This window comes from Pocillopora verrucosa, chromosome 9 (genome assembly GCF_036669915.1).
Source record: "Pocillopora verrucosa isolate sample1 chromosome 9, ASM3666991v2, whole genome shotgun sequence".
Lineage (NCBI taxonomy): Eukaryota > Metazoa > Cnidaria > Anthozoa > Scleractinia > Pocilloporidae > Pocillopora > Pocillopora verrucosa.
The window spans coordinates 1,226,727-1,239,291 of NC_089320.1; the positions used below are offsets into that span (position 1 = coordinate 1,226,727).

Sequence of the window (12,565 nt, forward strand, 5' to 3'; positions counted from 1 at the left end):
GAATGCCTTGTATGCTAAGTATGCCAATGTCTTAGTTGAAAAACGTTCACTTGTTGTAAAAAGCAAAATCTGAAATCTGAAACCAAACTGCATATACTCTATGCAATCTATTGAACAACACTACTACCGTGAGACTGAAGAACATAACTATAATGGATGCAAACTGCTTGTGAAGAAAGACGACATGTTGGATTCACTTGATGGCAAGGAACGTGGCTACGATAACAGTACGAATGGTATTAATTTCACGATCAGAAATGTGAATCTTATGTTTGTTTTCATTGTAGTTGTATGGATATTCTTTTTTAATAAATACGTGATCCAAAACCCTGTGTTTTTTTGTGTATAATTTTATTATGTTAAATACTGTTTACGCAATTGTCTTGTCACAGGCAGCCCAAGGTCACGTCTTGAGAAAAAGTCAACGATAAATTCATGAACGCGTCACGCGTTGTGTGACTCGGTGTTAAGTTACGAGAGGAACAGCACGTTATAAGGAATAGTATAGGGAATGAAGTATGGTCGATTTACAACGATACATATTTCGAAATATGAACATTTTTCTCATAAAATCAATAAAAATTACTCATAACCTTTGTATCCGTTGTATTTTCTGGCGATTTCTGCCGTTTTAAGCTTGCTCTACCATTACTGTTATTCACGTCATTTACTTTTATTACGTTGGTAAAATCTGTACAGACATCACACCAACTAACTCGCGCGCAAAGTAAGAAGACTATATCGAAGGCTTGAAGTAATATTGCGATCGATTTTCATCAAGGAATGGGCCAGGAATATCTCACAATAGTGCAAATAATCGTGAAGGCGGATCGCAGAAAAGCGATTGCGTGACGCTCGGGAAGCTGTAAGATGACATTTTATTATCTACTAGACGTAAAAACTCTTCAGAGTCTTAGTCATCATTTTGTACCCACTCTGCAGTCTGCAGTCGATATTTTGTATACGGTCTGCAGTCTGCTGTCTGCATTTTGTACTAACAGGTATCCGTGGCACCAATACAGTTTATTTTTGGTTAGATTTATTTGCAAAACACACATAATCTACCACAAAATACCTGTGAGTGAGGTAATTCGACATTTTCGTTCTTTCCCACATTAATATTCTTCTCTCCTTTTGTAAGAATGTAGACATCACTCACAATGTTTCAAGTAATCCACCCACCCTATAAAAAAGTAACTCTTGCATGCATAGCATGCCTATGTTTTGAAAAAGGTGTATGCCCTTGGCCAGACTTGAGCGCACTATTTCAGTATACTAGTCCGACACCCGTAGTATCACTACACTTGATTCCGAGGATCCAATACCATCCAGGTATCCCAGTTACCCTGCTCACAGGGTCTAGTATCACTCAAAGTCGTTCCCGTTTGTCTCATTTGCTAAAGAGGGAATCGTTCATGTTTTCATTAAGTCAGTGTTGCCTTGGTTTTCTAATATTTACAATGATAGACAGTTAATTTCACTTTTCACCCACATTTACTTCCAGCCTTTTCTTTTGAACCCTTTTGAAGGTGTAAAAGTCTCACAAAATCATCGTCAAGTGAAAAGGTTGTCGGAACTTGTCAATATTTAGAATACAATTAAGATGGGCACGACTGTTTCTAGATATATTTGGAGGAGTTTAAGAAAGAGCAAAAAATGGTGATACTGTAAACAGTCCAGTCTTTCTTTTTCTAAAGAAAAACAAAAATACAGGAATCAATATTTGCAAAATACATTTTATTTTTCATACTCAATATTAGTCTTTTGTACTGAATTTAACCTTGGTTCGTTAAAGTTTCTTCAGTCAGAAAAGTTAAAATTTCCTTTCTTTATGTAAAAAGAAAGATTTACCTGCTCTTCAGATCAATTTCACTGTGGATATCCTAACACAGCAGTGATCAACAGGAATATCGTTACATGTATTCAGTATAGACCTAAGTACTAATCTATTAATAGATCTAATTTTACGCACTTGGTTTCCACTAATTTGTTTGCTCCTTACGTCGTTGTCAAGCATTAAAAATCAATAATTAGTTCTTTAAGACGTTGCTCTCTCAACAATCTTCTTATTGATGGACAACAGTTTTACACTTTTTTCTAATTGGGGAAGAATTCAAATTTTAATGATACAACTGCAATATCTAAGGAGCAGGTCATTTCTATCGAAGTACTACTCGGTAAAGCTTTGCAATCGAAACTATCCAGGACATAAAATCAAAAATATTAGACCAGCATATTGCCAAACTATGTAACATCAATTTAACATATTGAACTCTAAATACAACTTTTTAGAATTTTGAAAGCTCAGTCTTTTTTGAGATATTAATAATGTACCCAGAAAGAGCTTCCTCTCGTATCAAAACTCTACATCTGATTATTCTACTTATTGAAGCTTCTGTTAAATGATGCTGTTCCGTAGAATTATTTTAGTTTCTCCTGTTGACTTTTTGCCATTCGCCCTGACTACATGCTTAACCCATAAGAAAAAAGCGGAAATTTTTGGTTTGGTAGGATGCTAATCAGTGAAGCCCTATTATTAAATCTACGCAAGACAAAAAAATGAAAAAATATCAGACGAGTAAATTGTCCAACCATGTAACATGAAATTGACGTATTCGTAAGTCTAAATATAACTGTTCTTAATTTAGAAGTTCAATTCTCGGCTGAGATTTAAAAATAATCAAAACAAAAAGAGAAGCAACTAGTATCACAACATTATTCAGATCCTCAAGGCTTCTGTTTCATAGTTTTGTTCCGTAGAATTGTTCTTGATGCAGTTTATTGTCTACCGTGCGCACTAACTTCAAGCTCAACCTCTCTATTTTTAGCCTTAGAATATTAAGAGTGCTTTAAGAATGATATTTCCGACACCTCAATGCCTTTGTCTTGTCATCCATTGCACCATATAATATTACTTTTATTTGCCTATTTTTAATCCTCCCCTAATAAATTACGTGTAAAGCATGCAATGTAATGTATTGAGTTTTGGTTCTATAGTATTGGCACCTGTATGAAACCCATAAATGGACCGATGAGGATGTAACCAGAGCCATTCTCTGCCCGGAGTTAAAACGGCTTCAGCCATGCAGATGAAACTTTTGTTGATCAGCTGTTTCCTTGTTGGAGCCTGCACAGCCTCTTACCTAGCGGAAAAGCGGAAAGGTATTGGATCAAAATTACGAGAGCATGATTATTTTTGTCAGACCATTCCTTTTTCTAGTAGTCCAATGGCGTTACTTTTATTAAGTATTATTTTTTTCCTTACCTAGATGCTCCTCTGACTGAGGATACAGGTCACTTTAAGAGGCTACTTAGTTACTTTTTGAAGCCTGATTAAAAAATAAATTTTCCCAGAAAAGAAAAGAATACTCATAGGAATTATCTTCAATATGGTTCTCACGAATGTGGATAAGAAAGCAACTCTCCTTGGAAGTGTCGAGACTCTCAACATTTAATTACCAGTCTGGTTGTTTTCAAATGAAAACCAGCGTACTCTACTTTGATTTTCACCTTTAACCAGTTTTTTTGCCTTCTTTTTCTCCCTAAAATAGCCCAAGAAGTTGAAGATCTGAATGACGAAGACTTCGAGACTGCCTCTGATAAATTTGACGGGGAGAATGATGAGGAGCCCGAAAATGAAGATGAAGCATTTGACGAATTAACAGATGAAGAAAACGAGAGGGATACTAAGGAATTAGTGGAAATGAACGATGAAGACGAAGAGACAGGCAAGTGTTGATCCTGCTAACCAAGTTCTGTCTCCACTTCGGAGATGAGATTCAAGTTATAATGTCAATGACGAGAGTTTGGAATTTTTCTTCTCATTGGCAAGAAACTCGTGAAAGAACAATTTAGGATAAACAGGGATGATTTTAATGATCATTTTCTGCATCGAGAAAGTTCTTTTAGCAGGTTTTGGTTGACAACAGTTGAAAGTTAGCATGAAATGTAGTATGGGAAGGAACAAAAGCTCAACTCTTGCCAGGTTTTTATTTTAATCGCACATAAGAATCAAAGAAAAGAATATTGCTCACTACGCTGATTATACCAACAGGATCCATATAATGTCTGAATTTTTCTTATCATAGGGATTACCGGGTGATTTACTTCTTTGGAAAAAAAGATCAATTACGTGGGACATGATGACACAATTATCAGTGAAGTAAACTGTGAGAAAAGCACTTTCTAACCAGATGTTATGATTTTTGTTCCATCAGGTGAAGATGAAGTTTCTGAGGATCCAAGACCGGTGCCAAGAAAGTCAAAAAAGAAATATGGTAAAGTTATTCAACATTTCTTGATCTTATATTTTGATTTATGATCCATGAAACGTTCTTGCTCCCGCACAATTGATATTCGGTCAGGTGGCCGAATATCCCCTGCTAAAACTGGGCATAGTCAAGGATATCACGTAATCGATAGCTTTTAATTCAAGAAGATATAGCAGAAAATGGGAATTATCTGTTTGTTCATAAAATCGTACTGGAGAACGCTCAAAAGAAACATTGGGCGCGCGCTGCCAAATGTTTGAAGGATAATAGTTACAAAGCCTATATTTTACGCAAAAAATATACTCGGATGTTTGGACATTATCTGTTCCTCTAAGCTATCAGGTTTCCTCGAGCTTCGCTCTCGGAAACTGTTCGCATCTTGGAACAGAGAACGTCCGAGGATAAACATTCCTGTATATTTTTACGCCAAGTAGAGGCTATTGTTTCCATCTTGCTAAGATATAATTAAAGCAACATCATTATGATATCAGACAATTATCTTGTAAAATATGGAGAGAAATGTTAATGAATGGGCCCTTTGTCTGATTCTGAGATTTTTATGTTGGATAATCCATCGTTTGATATAATGGTCTAAAGTATTTTTTTTCGTAATTATTTTAAGGTTATTTGTATTGGAAAGGAAAAGGCTACCGCAAGTACCGAAAAAAACCTAAGAAAAGCTACCGTAAAGGCTACCGGAAATATCGTGTCCGAAAGGGTTACTACCCAAAAAAAGGAAAGGGTTACGGCTACCGCTACAGCTACCGCTACCCATACTACCCCTACGGTCGTTAGAATGGTGAGTCTTTCACAAATATCGATTAAGGATTGCTACAAGCTTGTAATCGCGTAGAAAATTGAGGGCATCTTTTAAACAAGAAATGCATATGCTAGTCCTTGCTGAGTTCTCTCTACTACTTGTGACATGCCATAGATGAGTATGCTTGTCCCAGCTGGCCTCATTACTCATTTAAGTAACTTTATGAGGGACTCTTTCTCACTTTGTTTTCTCTATTTCAGGTTTGGCGAGAATGATTAGACTGGACCAAGACTCACGCAAGATTAAGAAAGTTGCTTCAAAGTCATAGCTGAAATTGTAGCTTCAAAAGCGTTCAATAAATCTTTTTGGTTCAATTGACATCCTTGTTCTCTTTTTTTATTTCATTTTGTTTATGGATTTATTTATCTGCTGCAAACCGTAAGCTACACAATCCACATCACCGTTGACTAAATTCTGAAATAAATGATCTGAATATTTTCATCTTGTCCTAAACGTTTATCAACACGCTTTATCACTACTTTCCAGCGGTTTCAACCTTCAGTGGCATTCATTTGTCAAACAACAACCATATAATACAACATGAATGAAAGAAAATAATGCTAGGTTTCCAAAAACCACAAAAGTCATATATGACTAAATATTGTGATACTTGATCGGAAAATAAGATAAGAAATCTTCAGTCCATACTTGTAGGTGATAAAATAGAAATGAAACGGAACTAGAGGCTTGAGTTAGTCGCGAGGCTGGGGAAACGTAAATAATTTGGAGTGATTTTTATCAGGGTTGAATTTAATCCCTCATTATAACTATTGTACAAGCTCTTAACTCCAAGGAATAAGGCAGGATAAAGCGGCGCCTGAAAATAAAGATCGTATTAATCATCCTTTTGTATATTCGATGAGTGCATCACTCATCGGTTTATAGTGCATCACTCATCGGTTTATGGAGCATCACTCATCGGTTTATGGAGCATCACTCAAAGGTTTATGGAGCACTACTATGGCCCTCGTTTAGCAATATATTACCGTGGCAGTTTTTAAAAGTGTTTAAGCGATGAGCAATGATGACAACAAGTAAATAAAGCGGGTGAATTTCTGGAAAAATTGTGGTGCTGCGTCTGTGAGGAGTATAACTTGATCATTTGGCCTTATCAGCTTAGTTGATAATGTAAACTGATAACCGTAACGAGTGTTAAATTTGGCGTTTGGGGCTCACCAAAAATAAACATCCCTTAATTGTTACGCTGGAATTGCGTAACATTTTGCAAACCGTTACGCTAGATTTGCGTAACGTTTCCTCTTTGTAGGCGTTTTTTGCAGTTTTCACCTCAATTTGAACGTGATTTGTACTGTAAACGTCCAGTACATTCGTAGTTCAATTTTGTTCACCTTGTTAAATCCCTGATGAAGTCTGTGTGATCAGACGAAACCGGTTGGATAATAAACGAAGTTGACAAGATCTGCTGCTGTGTGCTGCTCACTAGTTTTTATTTTTAAAAACAAAATTAAAAGAAAAAAAAATTAGCAGTGATTGGTAACTGGTGGTATGACATTGATTCTGATAACATCCCTAATTGTCCACGTTCCAATTATTATTTCCTAACTCAGCTGAATCAACTCTTGGATAACACCACTTCAAAGTGTCTATCTATGTTTCATTGTAATATCAGAAGTATTCCAAAGCATTTGTCTCTACTAAACGATTTTTTACATTCTGTCAACCGCAAGCCTGATATCTTAGCTATTACTGAAACGAGACTATCAAACCGGACAGTAACAAATATTGATATCTTCAATTATGATTTCTTCCACACCAACCCACTAAAACAGACTAGCGGTTCTGGGCTATATGTCTCGAAAAATCCTAAAGCCATTCATGGACCTGATTTAAAGTTAACCATACCATTGGACGAGTCATCCTGGTGAGAAATAACGTCAGAATGGGAGACCTAATATAATTGTTGGTTGTTTTTCCGCCATCCTACTTGTAATTTACCTCCTTTTACTTTTGAATTTGAAACTTTGCTTTAAGAGGCAATTCAGTATAAGATATATATTCTTGGGGATCTTAATATAGATCTCCGGGAATACAGTGGACATTTATTACCTGAAGAGTACCTAAATATGCTCTATTCTAACAATCTACTACCTTTAATAACAAAACCAACCGGGCTCGCTCATCATACTTCTACTCTGACTGACCACGTTTACGCAAATTCTAATTTGAGTGTGAATGCCGGCATTGCGCTGGTTGATGTCTCAGATCATTCTATTACCAGTGCTTGATCGACAAATATCAAGGTATAAGAGAGCATTCTATTTTCGTGATTATGACAACTTTGACGTGGACCAGTATGTTAGAGATGTTGATAGGGTTGATTTGATCAATGTATACAATGAATCCATTGATATTCACAAGGAAACTGTTAACTGTATGAGTATACTGAAGCAAAATGGAAATAAGAATGCAAATATAAAGAATCAAAGTGCTCTGTGAGCAAACTCGTGAATTGACACATGATTTTTTAGATTATGTTTAGTGTTATCTGGTTTAGGGAATTTTGGGGTTGATTGTCATATCTAGAGTACGAGCAGTAGTTCAGTATTCGCTAATGTAGCAAAGAAACAAAGTAACGTTGGGATAAGAAGGCATTACAATTGAAATGATCATGCTATTACATTTGACAAGGTGGATGATGTTATGTGTTTTAAACGTCTATCATTTTTGTTTCTGGTTCAAAAGAAAATGTTGGAAGTAAATCGGAAGTAAATGTGGGTGAAAAGTGAAATTTACTGTCTTTCGTTGTAAATATTAGAAAATCATGTCAATACTGTCATAATGAAAACATTAACGATTCCCTCTTTATCAAATGAGACAAACGGGAACGAGTTTTGAGTGATATAACTAAGCCAAGACTGCCACCGTCATTTTGGATCTCCACCTGGGAAGATTTAAGTCATGTGCTAGGCAACGTATAATCAATAACAAGATAGAATTTCATTTCAGGCCTATTTATCAATTTTGTGGTGTGTAACTTTCGCATTTTAGTACGTTGTATGTATGTTGAATCTTCAAATTGTCTTGAAACTTAAAAGAAAATTGTCTTTAAAAATTCACTGAAAATCGGTAGCTAAAATTGTTTGTTTAGGATTTATTTGATTTTCGTGTTAACTTGTAATTTCGTCAGTCGCCGGCATCTTCTGTTGCTTCACACAGGAAAAATGATGAATGATCAATTTTGTCCTCAATCTCACGCCATAACAGAAAAAGTTTTTTAACATCTGTAAACTCCGAGCGCATTGCAGTAAGTGATATTTTCAATGAATCTTCGGATTGTTTTCAAGTTCAAGGATTGTAAATTACAATTTTATGAAAAACGAAGGTTGTTCCGTTATTTCAGTGTGAATCCTTGCATGCCTGCCAGTCGCTGGCGCCGCTTGTTAAAACTAAAACGAAAAAAAAAACTCTTTTAAGATTATCATTGGCTTCTTTTTCACCCCACCACTATTCTTAGCAACAAAGGTCGCCATTTCGTCCGTTTATTGCTCGCCAAAAACTATCAAATGTACTCAAAAGCCTAAAATCTAAAAAAAAGTTTACAGGAATCGATCAATCGAGCGAGCGAGCGAATGCCATTCCCCACATCGTATCTATAACTCGCTCTTGCGCATGCGCGCAATTCACGAGTTAAAAAGGAGACAATTGGCCTAACAGATAACAACAGTATGCGGGACATCTAAGCTCATTCATGAACGATGCTTTTTTTTTCATATTGTTGTTGAAAGTGACAACATCCTCACCATTTGACTCCTTTTTAACTCGTGAATTGCGCGCTTGCGTAAGAGCGAGTTGTAGATATGATGTGGAGAATGGCACTCGCTCGCTCGCTCGCTCGCTCGATTGGTCGATTCCTGTTAACCTTAGGCTTTTGAGTGCATTTGATAGTTTTTGGCGAGCAATACACAAACGAAATGGCGACATTTGTTGCTAAGAATAGTGGTGGGGTGAAAAAGAAGCCAAAAAACTCTTTGGTCACTCGTTTTGTATTTCAACGTATTTGGATTGCGATCTCCTGGAGCATTATGGCGCAAACGCGCAAAATACTTACAGACGCATATACAAGTCGTATTAATCGCGGCTAATCCACACTGAAAGATGTTATTGAGCGTTAATTTTGAAACGGATTGAGTCGCGAACGCTTGAAAGCCATGAAAGCCTTGAATGCCTTGTATGCTAAGTATGCCAATGTCTTAGTTGAAAAACGTTCACTTGTTGTAAAAAGCAAAATCTGAAATCTGAAATCTGAAACCAAACTGCATATACTCTATGCAATCTATTGAACAACACTACTACCGTGAGACTGAAGGACATAACTATATAGCTATAATGGATGCAAACTGCTTGTGAAGAAAGACGACATGTTGAATTCACTTGATGGCAAGGAACGTGGCTACGATAACAGTACGAATGGTATTATAATCACGATCAGAAATGTGAATCTTATCATGTGTTTTTTTGTGTATAATGTTATTATGTTAAATACTGTTCACGCAATTGTCTTGTTACAGGCAGCCCAAGGTCACGTCTCGAGAAAAAGCCAACGATAAATTCATGAACGCGTCACGCGTTGTGTGACTCGGTGTTAAGTTACGAGAGGAACTGCACGTTATAAGGAATAGTATAGGGAACGAAGTATGATCGATTTACAACGATACGTATTTCGAAATATGAACATTTTTCTCATAAAATCAATAAAACTTACTCATACCCTGTGTATCCGTTGTATTTTCTGGCGATTTCTGCCGTTTTAAGATTGCTCTACCATTACTGTTATTCACGTCATTTACTTTTATTACGTTGGTAAAATCTGTACAGACATCACACCAACCAACTCGCGCGCTAAGTAAGAAGACTATATTGAAGGCTTGAAATAATATTGCGATCGATTTTCATCAAGGAATGGGCCAGGAATATCTCACAATAGTGCAAATAATCGTGAAGGCGGATCGCAGAAAAGCGATTGCGTGACGCTCGGGAAGCTGTAAGATGACATATTATTATCTACTAGACGTAAAAACTCTTCAGAGTCTTAGTCATCATTTTGTACCCACTCTGCAGTCTGCAGTCGATATTTTGTATACGGTCTGCAGTCTGCTGTCTACATTTTGTACTAACAGGTATCCGTGGCACCAATACAGTTTATTTTTGGTTAGATTTATTCGCAAAACACACATAATCTACCACAAAATACCTGTGAGTGAGGTAATTCGACATTTTCGTTCTTTCCCACATTAATATTCTTCTCTCCTCTTGTAAGAATGTAGACATCACTCACAATGTTTCAAGTAATCCACCCACCCTACAAAAAAGTAACTCTTGCATGCATAGCATGCCTATGTTTTGAAATAGGTGTATGCCCTTGGCCAGACTTAAGCGCACTATTTCAGTATACTAGTCCGACACCCGTAGTATCACTACACTTGATTCCAAGGATCCAATACCATCAAGGTATCCCAGTTACCCTGCTCACAGGGTCTAGTATCACTCAGAGTCGTTCCCGTTTGTCTCATTTGCTAAAGAGGGAATCGTTCATGTTTTCATTAAGACAGTGTTGCCTTGGTTTTCTAATATTTACAATGATAGACAGTTAATTTCACTTTTCACCCACATTTACTTCCAGCCTTTTCTTTTGAACCAGAAACAAAATTGATATACGTTTAAAACACATGACATCATCCACCCTTGGCAAATGTAATAGCATGATCATTTCAATTGTAACCCCTTCTTATCCCGACGTTACTTTGTTTCTTTGCTGCGAACAATGAACTACTGCTCGTACTCTAGATATGACAATCAACCACAAAATTCCCTAAACCAGATATCAATAAACATAGTCCAAAAGATCATGTGTCAATTCACGAGTTTGCTCACAGAGCACTTTGATTTATGATTATTTTCAAGGAAAAGACAAAGTAGGATATAGGAAGTGTCGAGGAAAATCATCTGGAAAAGCTCGTTGAAGTAATGATAACCATAATGATAATGACAACAATAATTATTACGACAATGATAATGAAAATAGCAATGATAATGACAAAGCAATATTCAAACCAAATGGGAATTAATCCTAGTGATAGAAAATTGATACCATGACAAAATACCTTATTTTGCCAATATTTGCGTAAATATCCTTAATATTTGTACTAACCGTGTTTACCACTGAAGTTCTCTGTGTCCGGAATCTTTCTCGAATAGTTAGGTTAATGAATCCCTCCACACCCATTTGCAATAAATAATATCAGTAGAGATATCCTCCTAGTATTTACAATAAATAATATCAGCAGAGATATCCTACTGGTATTTACAATAAATAGTATCAGTAGAGATATCCTCCTAGTATTTACAATAAACATACCTAAAAAGACTTTAAAAAAAATTGTAAAGATTTTAAGACAACATTTAGGGTAGCGCAGAATAAACTTTCTGAATAATTTCAACGCTTTAAAGGTGTAAAAGTCTCACAAAATCATCGTCAAGTTAAAAGGTTGTCGGAACTTGCCAATATTTAGAATACAATTAAGATGGGCACGACTGTTTCTAGATATATTTGGAGGAGTTTAAGAAAGAGCAAAAAATGGTGATACTGTAAACAGTCCAGTCTTTCTTTTTCTAAAGAAAAACAAAAATACAGGAATCAATATTTGCAAAATACATTTTATTTTTTATACCCCAATATTAGTCTTTTGTACTGAATTTAACCTTGGTTCCTTAAAACTACTTCAGTCAGAAAAGGTAAAATTTCCTCTCTTTATGTATAAAAAAAGATTTACCTGCTCTTCAGATCAATTTCACTGTTGATATCCTAACACAGCACTGATCAACAGGAATATCATTACATGTATTCAGTATAGACCTAAGTACTAATCTATTGATAGATCTTATTTTACGCACTTGGTTTCCACTAATTTGTTTGCTCCTTACGTCGTTGTCAAGCATTAAAAATCAATCATATGTTCTTTAAGACGTTGATCTCTCAACAATCTTCTTATTGATGGACAACAGTTTTACATTTTTTCTAATTGGGGAAGAGTTCAAATTCTAATGATATAACTGCACTACTCGGTGAAGCTCTGCAATCGAAACTATCCAGGACATAAAATCAAAAATATTAGACCAGCATATTGCCAAACTATGTAACATCAATTTAACATATTGAATTCTAAATACAACTTTTTAGAATTTTGAAAGCTCAGTCTTTTCTGAGATTTTAAGAATGTACCCAGAAAGAGCTTCCTCTCGTATCAAAACTCTATATCTGATTATTCGACTTATTGAAGCTTCTGTTAAATGATGCTGTTCCGTAGAATTATTTTAGTTTCTCCTGTTGACTTTTTGCCATTCGCCCTGACTACATGCTTAACCCATAGGAAAGAGCTGAAAGTTTTGGTTTGGTAGGATGCTAATCAGTGAGGCCCTATTATTAAATCTACGCAAGACAAAAAAATGAAAAAAT

General features: G+C 35.9%; 1 protein-coding gene across 1 annotated transcript; it reads left to right on the top strand.

Annotated features, from left to right (window-relative positions):
- The first annotated feature begins 3,025 nt into the window (after positions 1 to 3,025).
- Positions 3,026 to 5,409, top strand: LOC131799734 (uncharacterized). Its single transcript, XM_059117433.2, has 5 exons — positions 3,026 to 3,162; positions 3,552 to 3,728; positions 4,218 to 4,277; positions 4,894 to 5,070; positions 5,292 to 5,409. The coding sequence occupies exons 1-4, from the start codon at positions 3,084 to 3,086 to the stop codon at positions 5,064 to 5,066; spliced, it is 489 nt and encodes a 162-aa protein (XP_058973416.2). The 5' UTR covers positions 3,026 to 3,083; the 3' UTR covers positions 5,067 to 5,070; positions 5,292 to 5,409.
- The last annotated feature ends 7,156 nt before the right edge of the window (positions 5,410 to 12,565 follow it).

Bases quoted from the DNA above. Each gene is read 5' to 3' on its own strand.
- LOC131799734 (XM_059117433.2), top strand. From the start codon at position 3,084: ATGCAGATGAAACTTTTGTTGATCAGCTGTTTCCTTGTTGGAGCCTGC. The intron at 3,729-4,217 runs GCAAGTGTTGAT...TTGTTCCATCAG, and splicing joins CGATGAAGACGAAGAGACAG to GTGAAGATGAAGTTTCTGAG. The intron at 4,278-4,893 runs GTAAAGTTATTC...AATTATTTTAAG, and splicing joins AAAGTCAAAAAAGAAATATG to GTTATTTGTATTGGAAAGGA.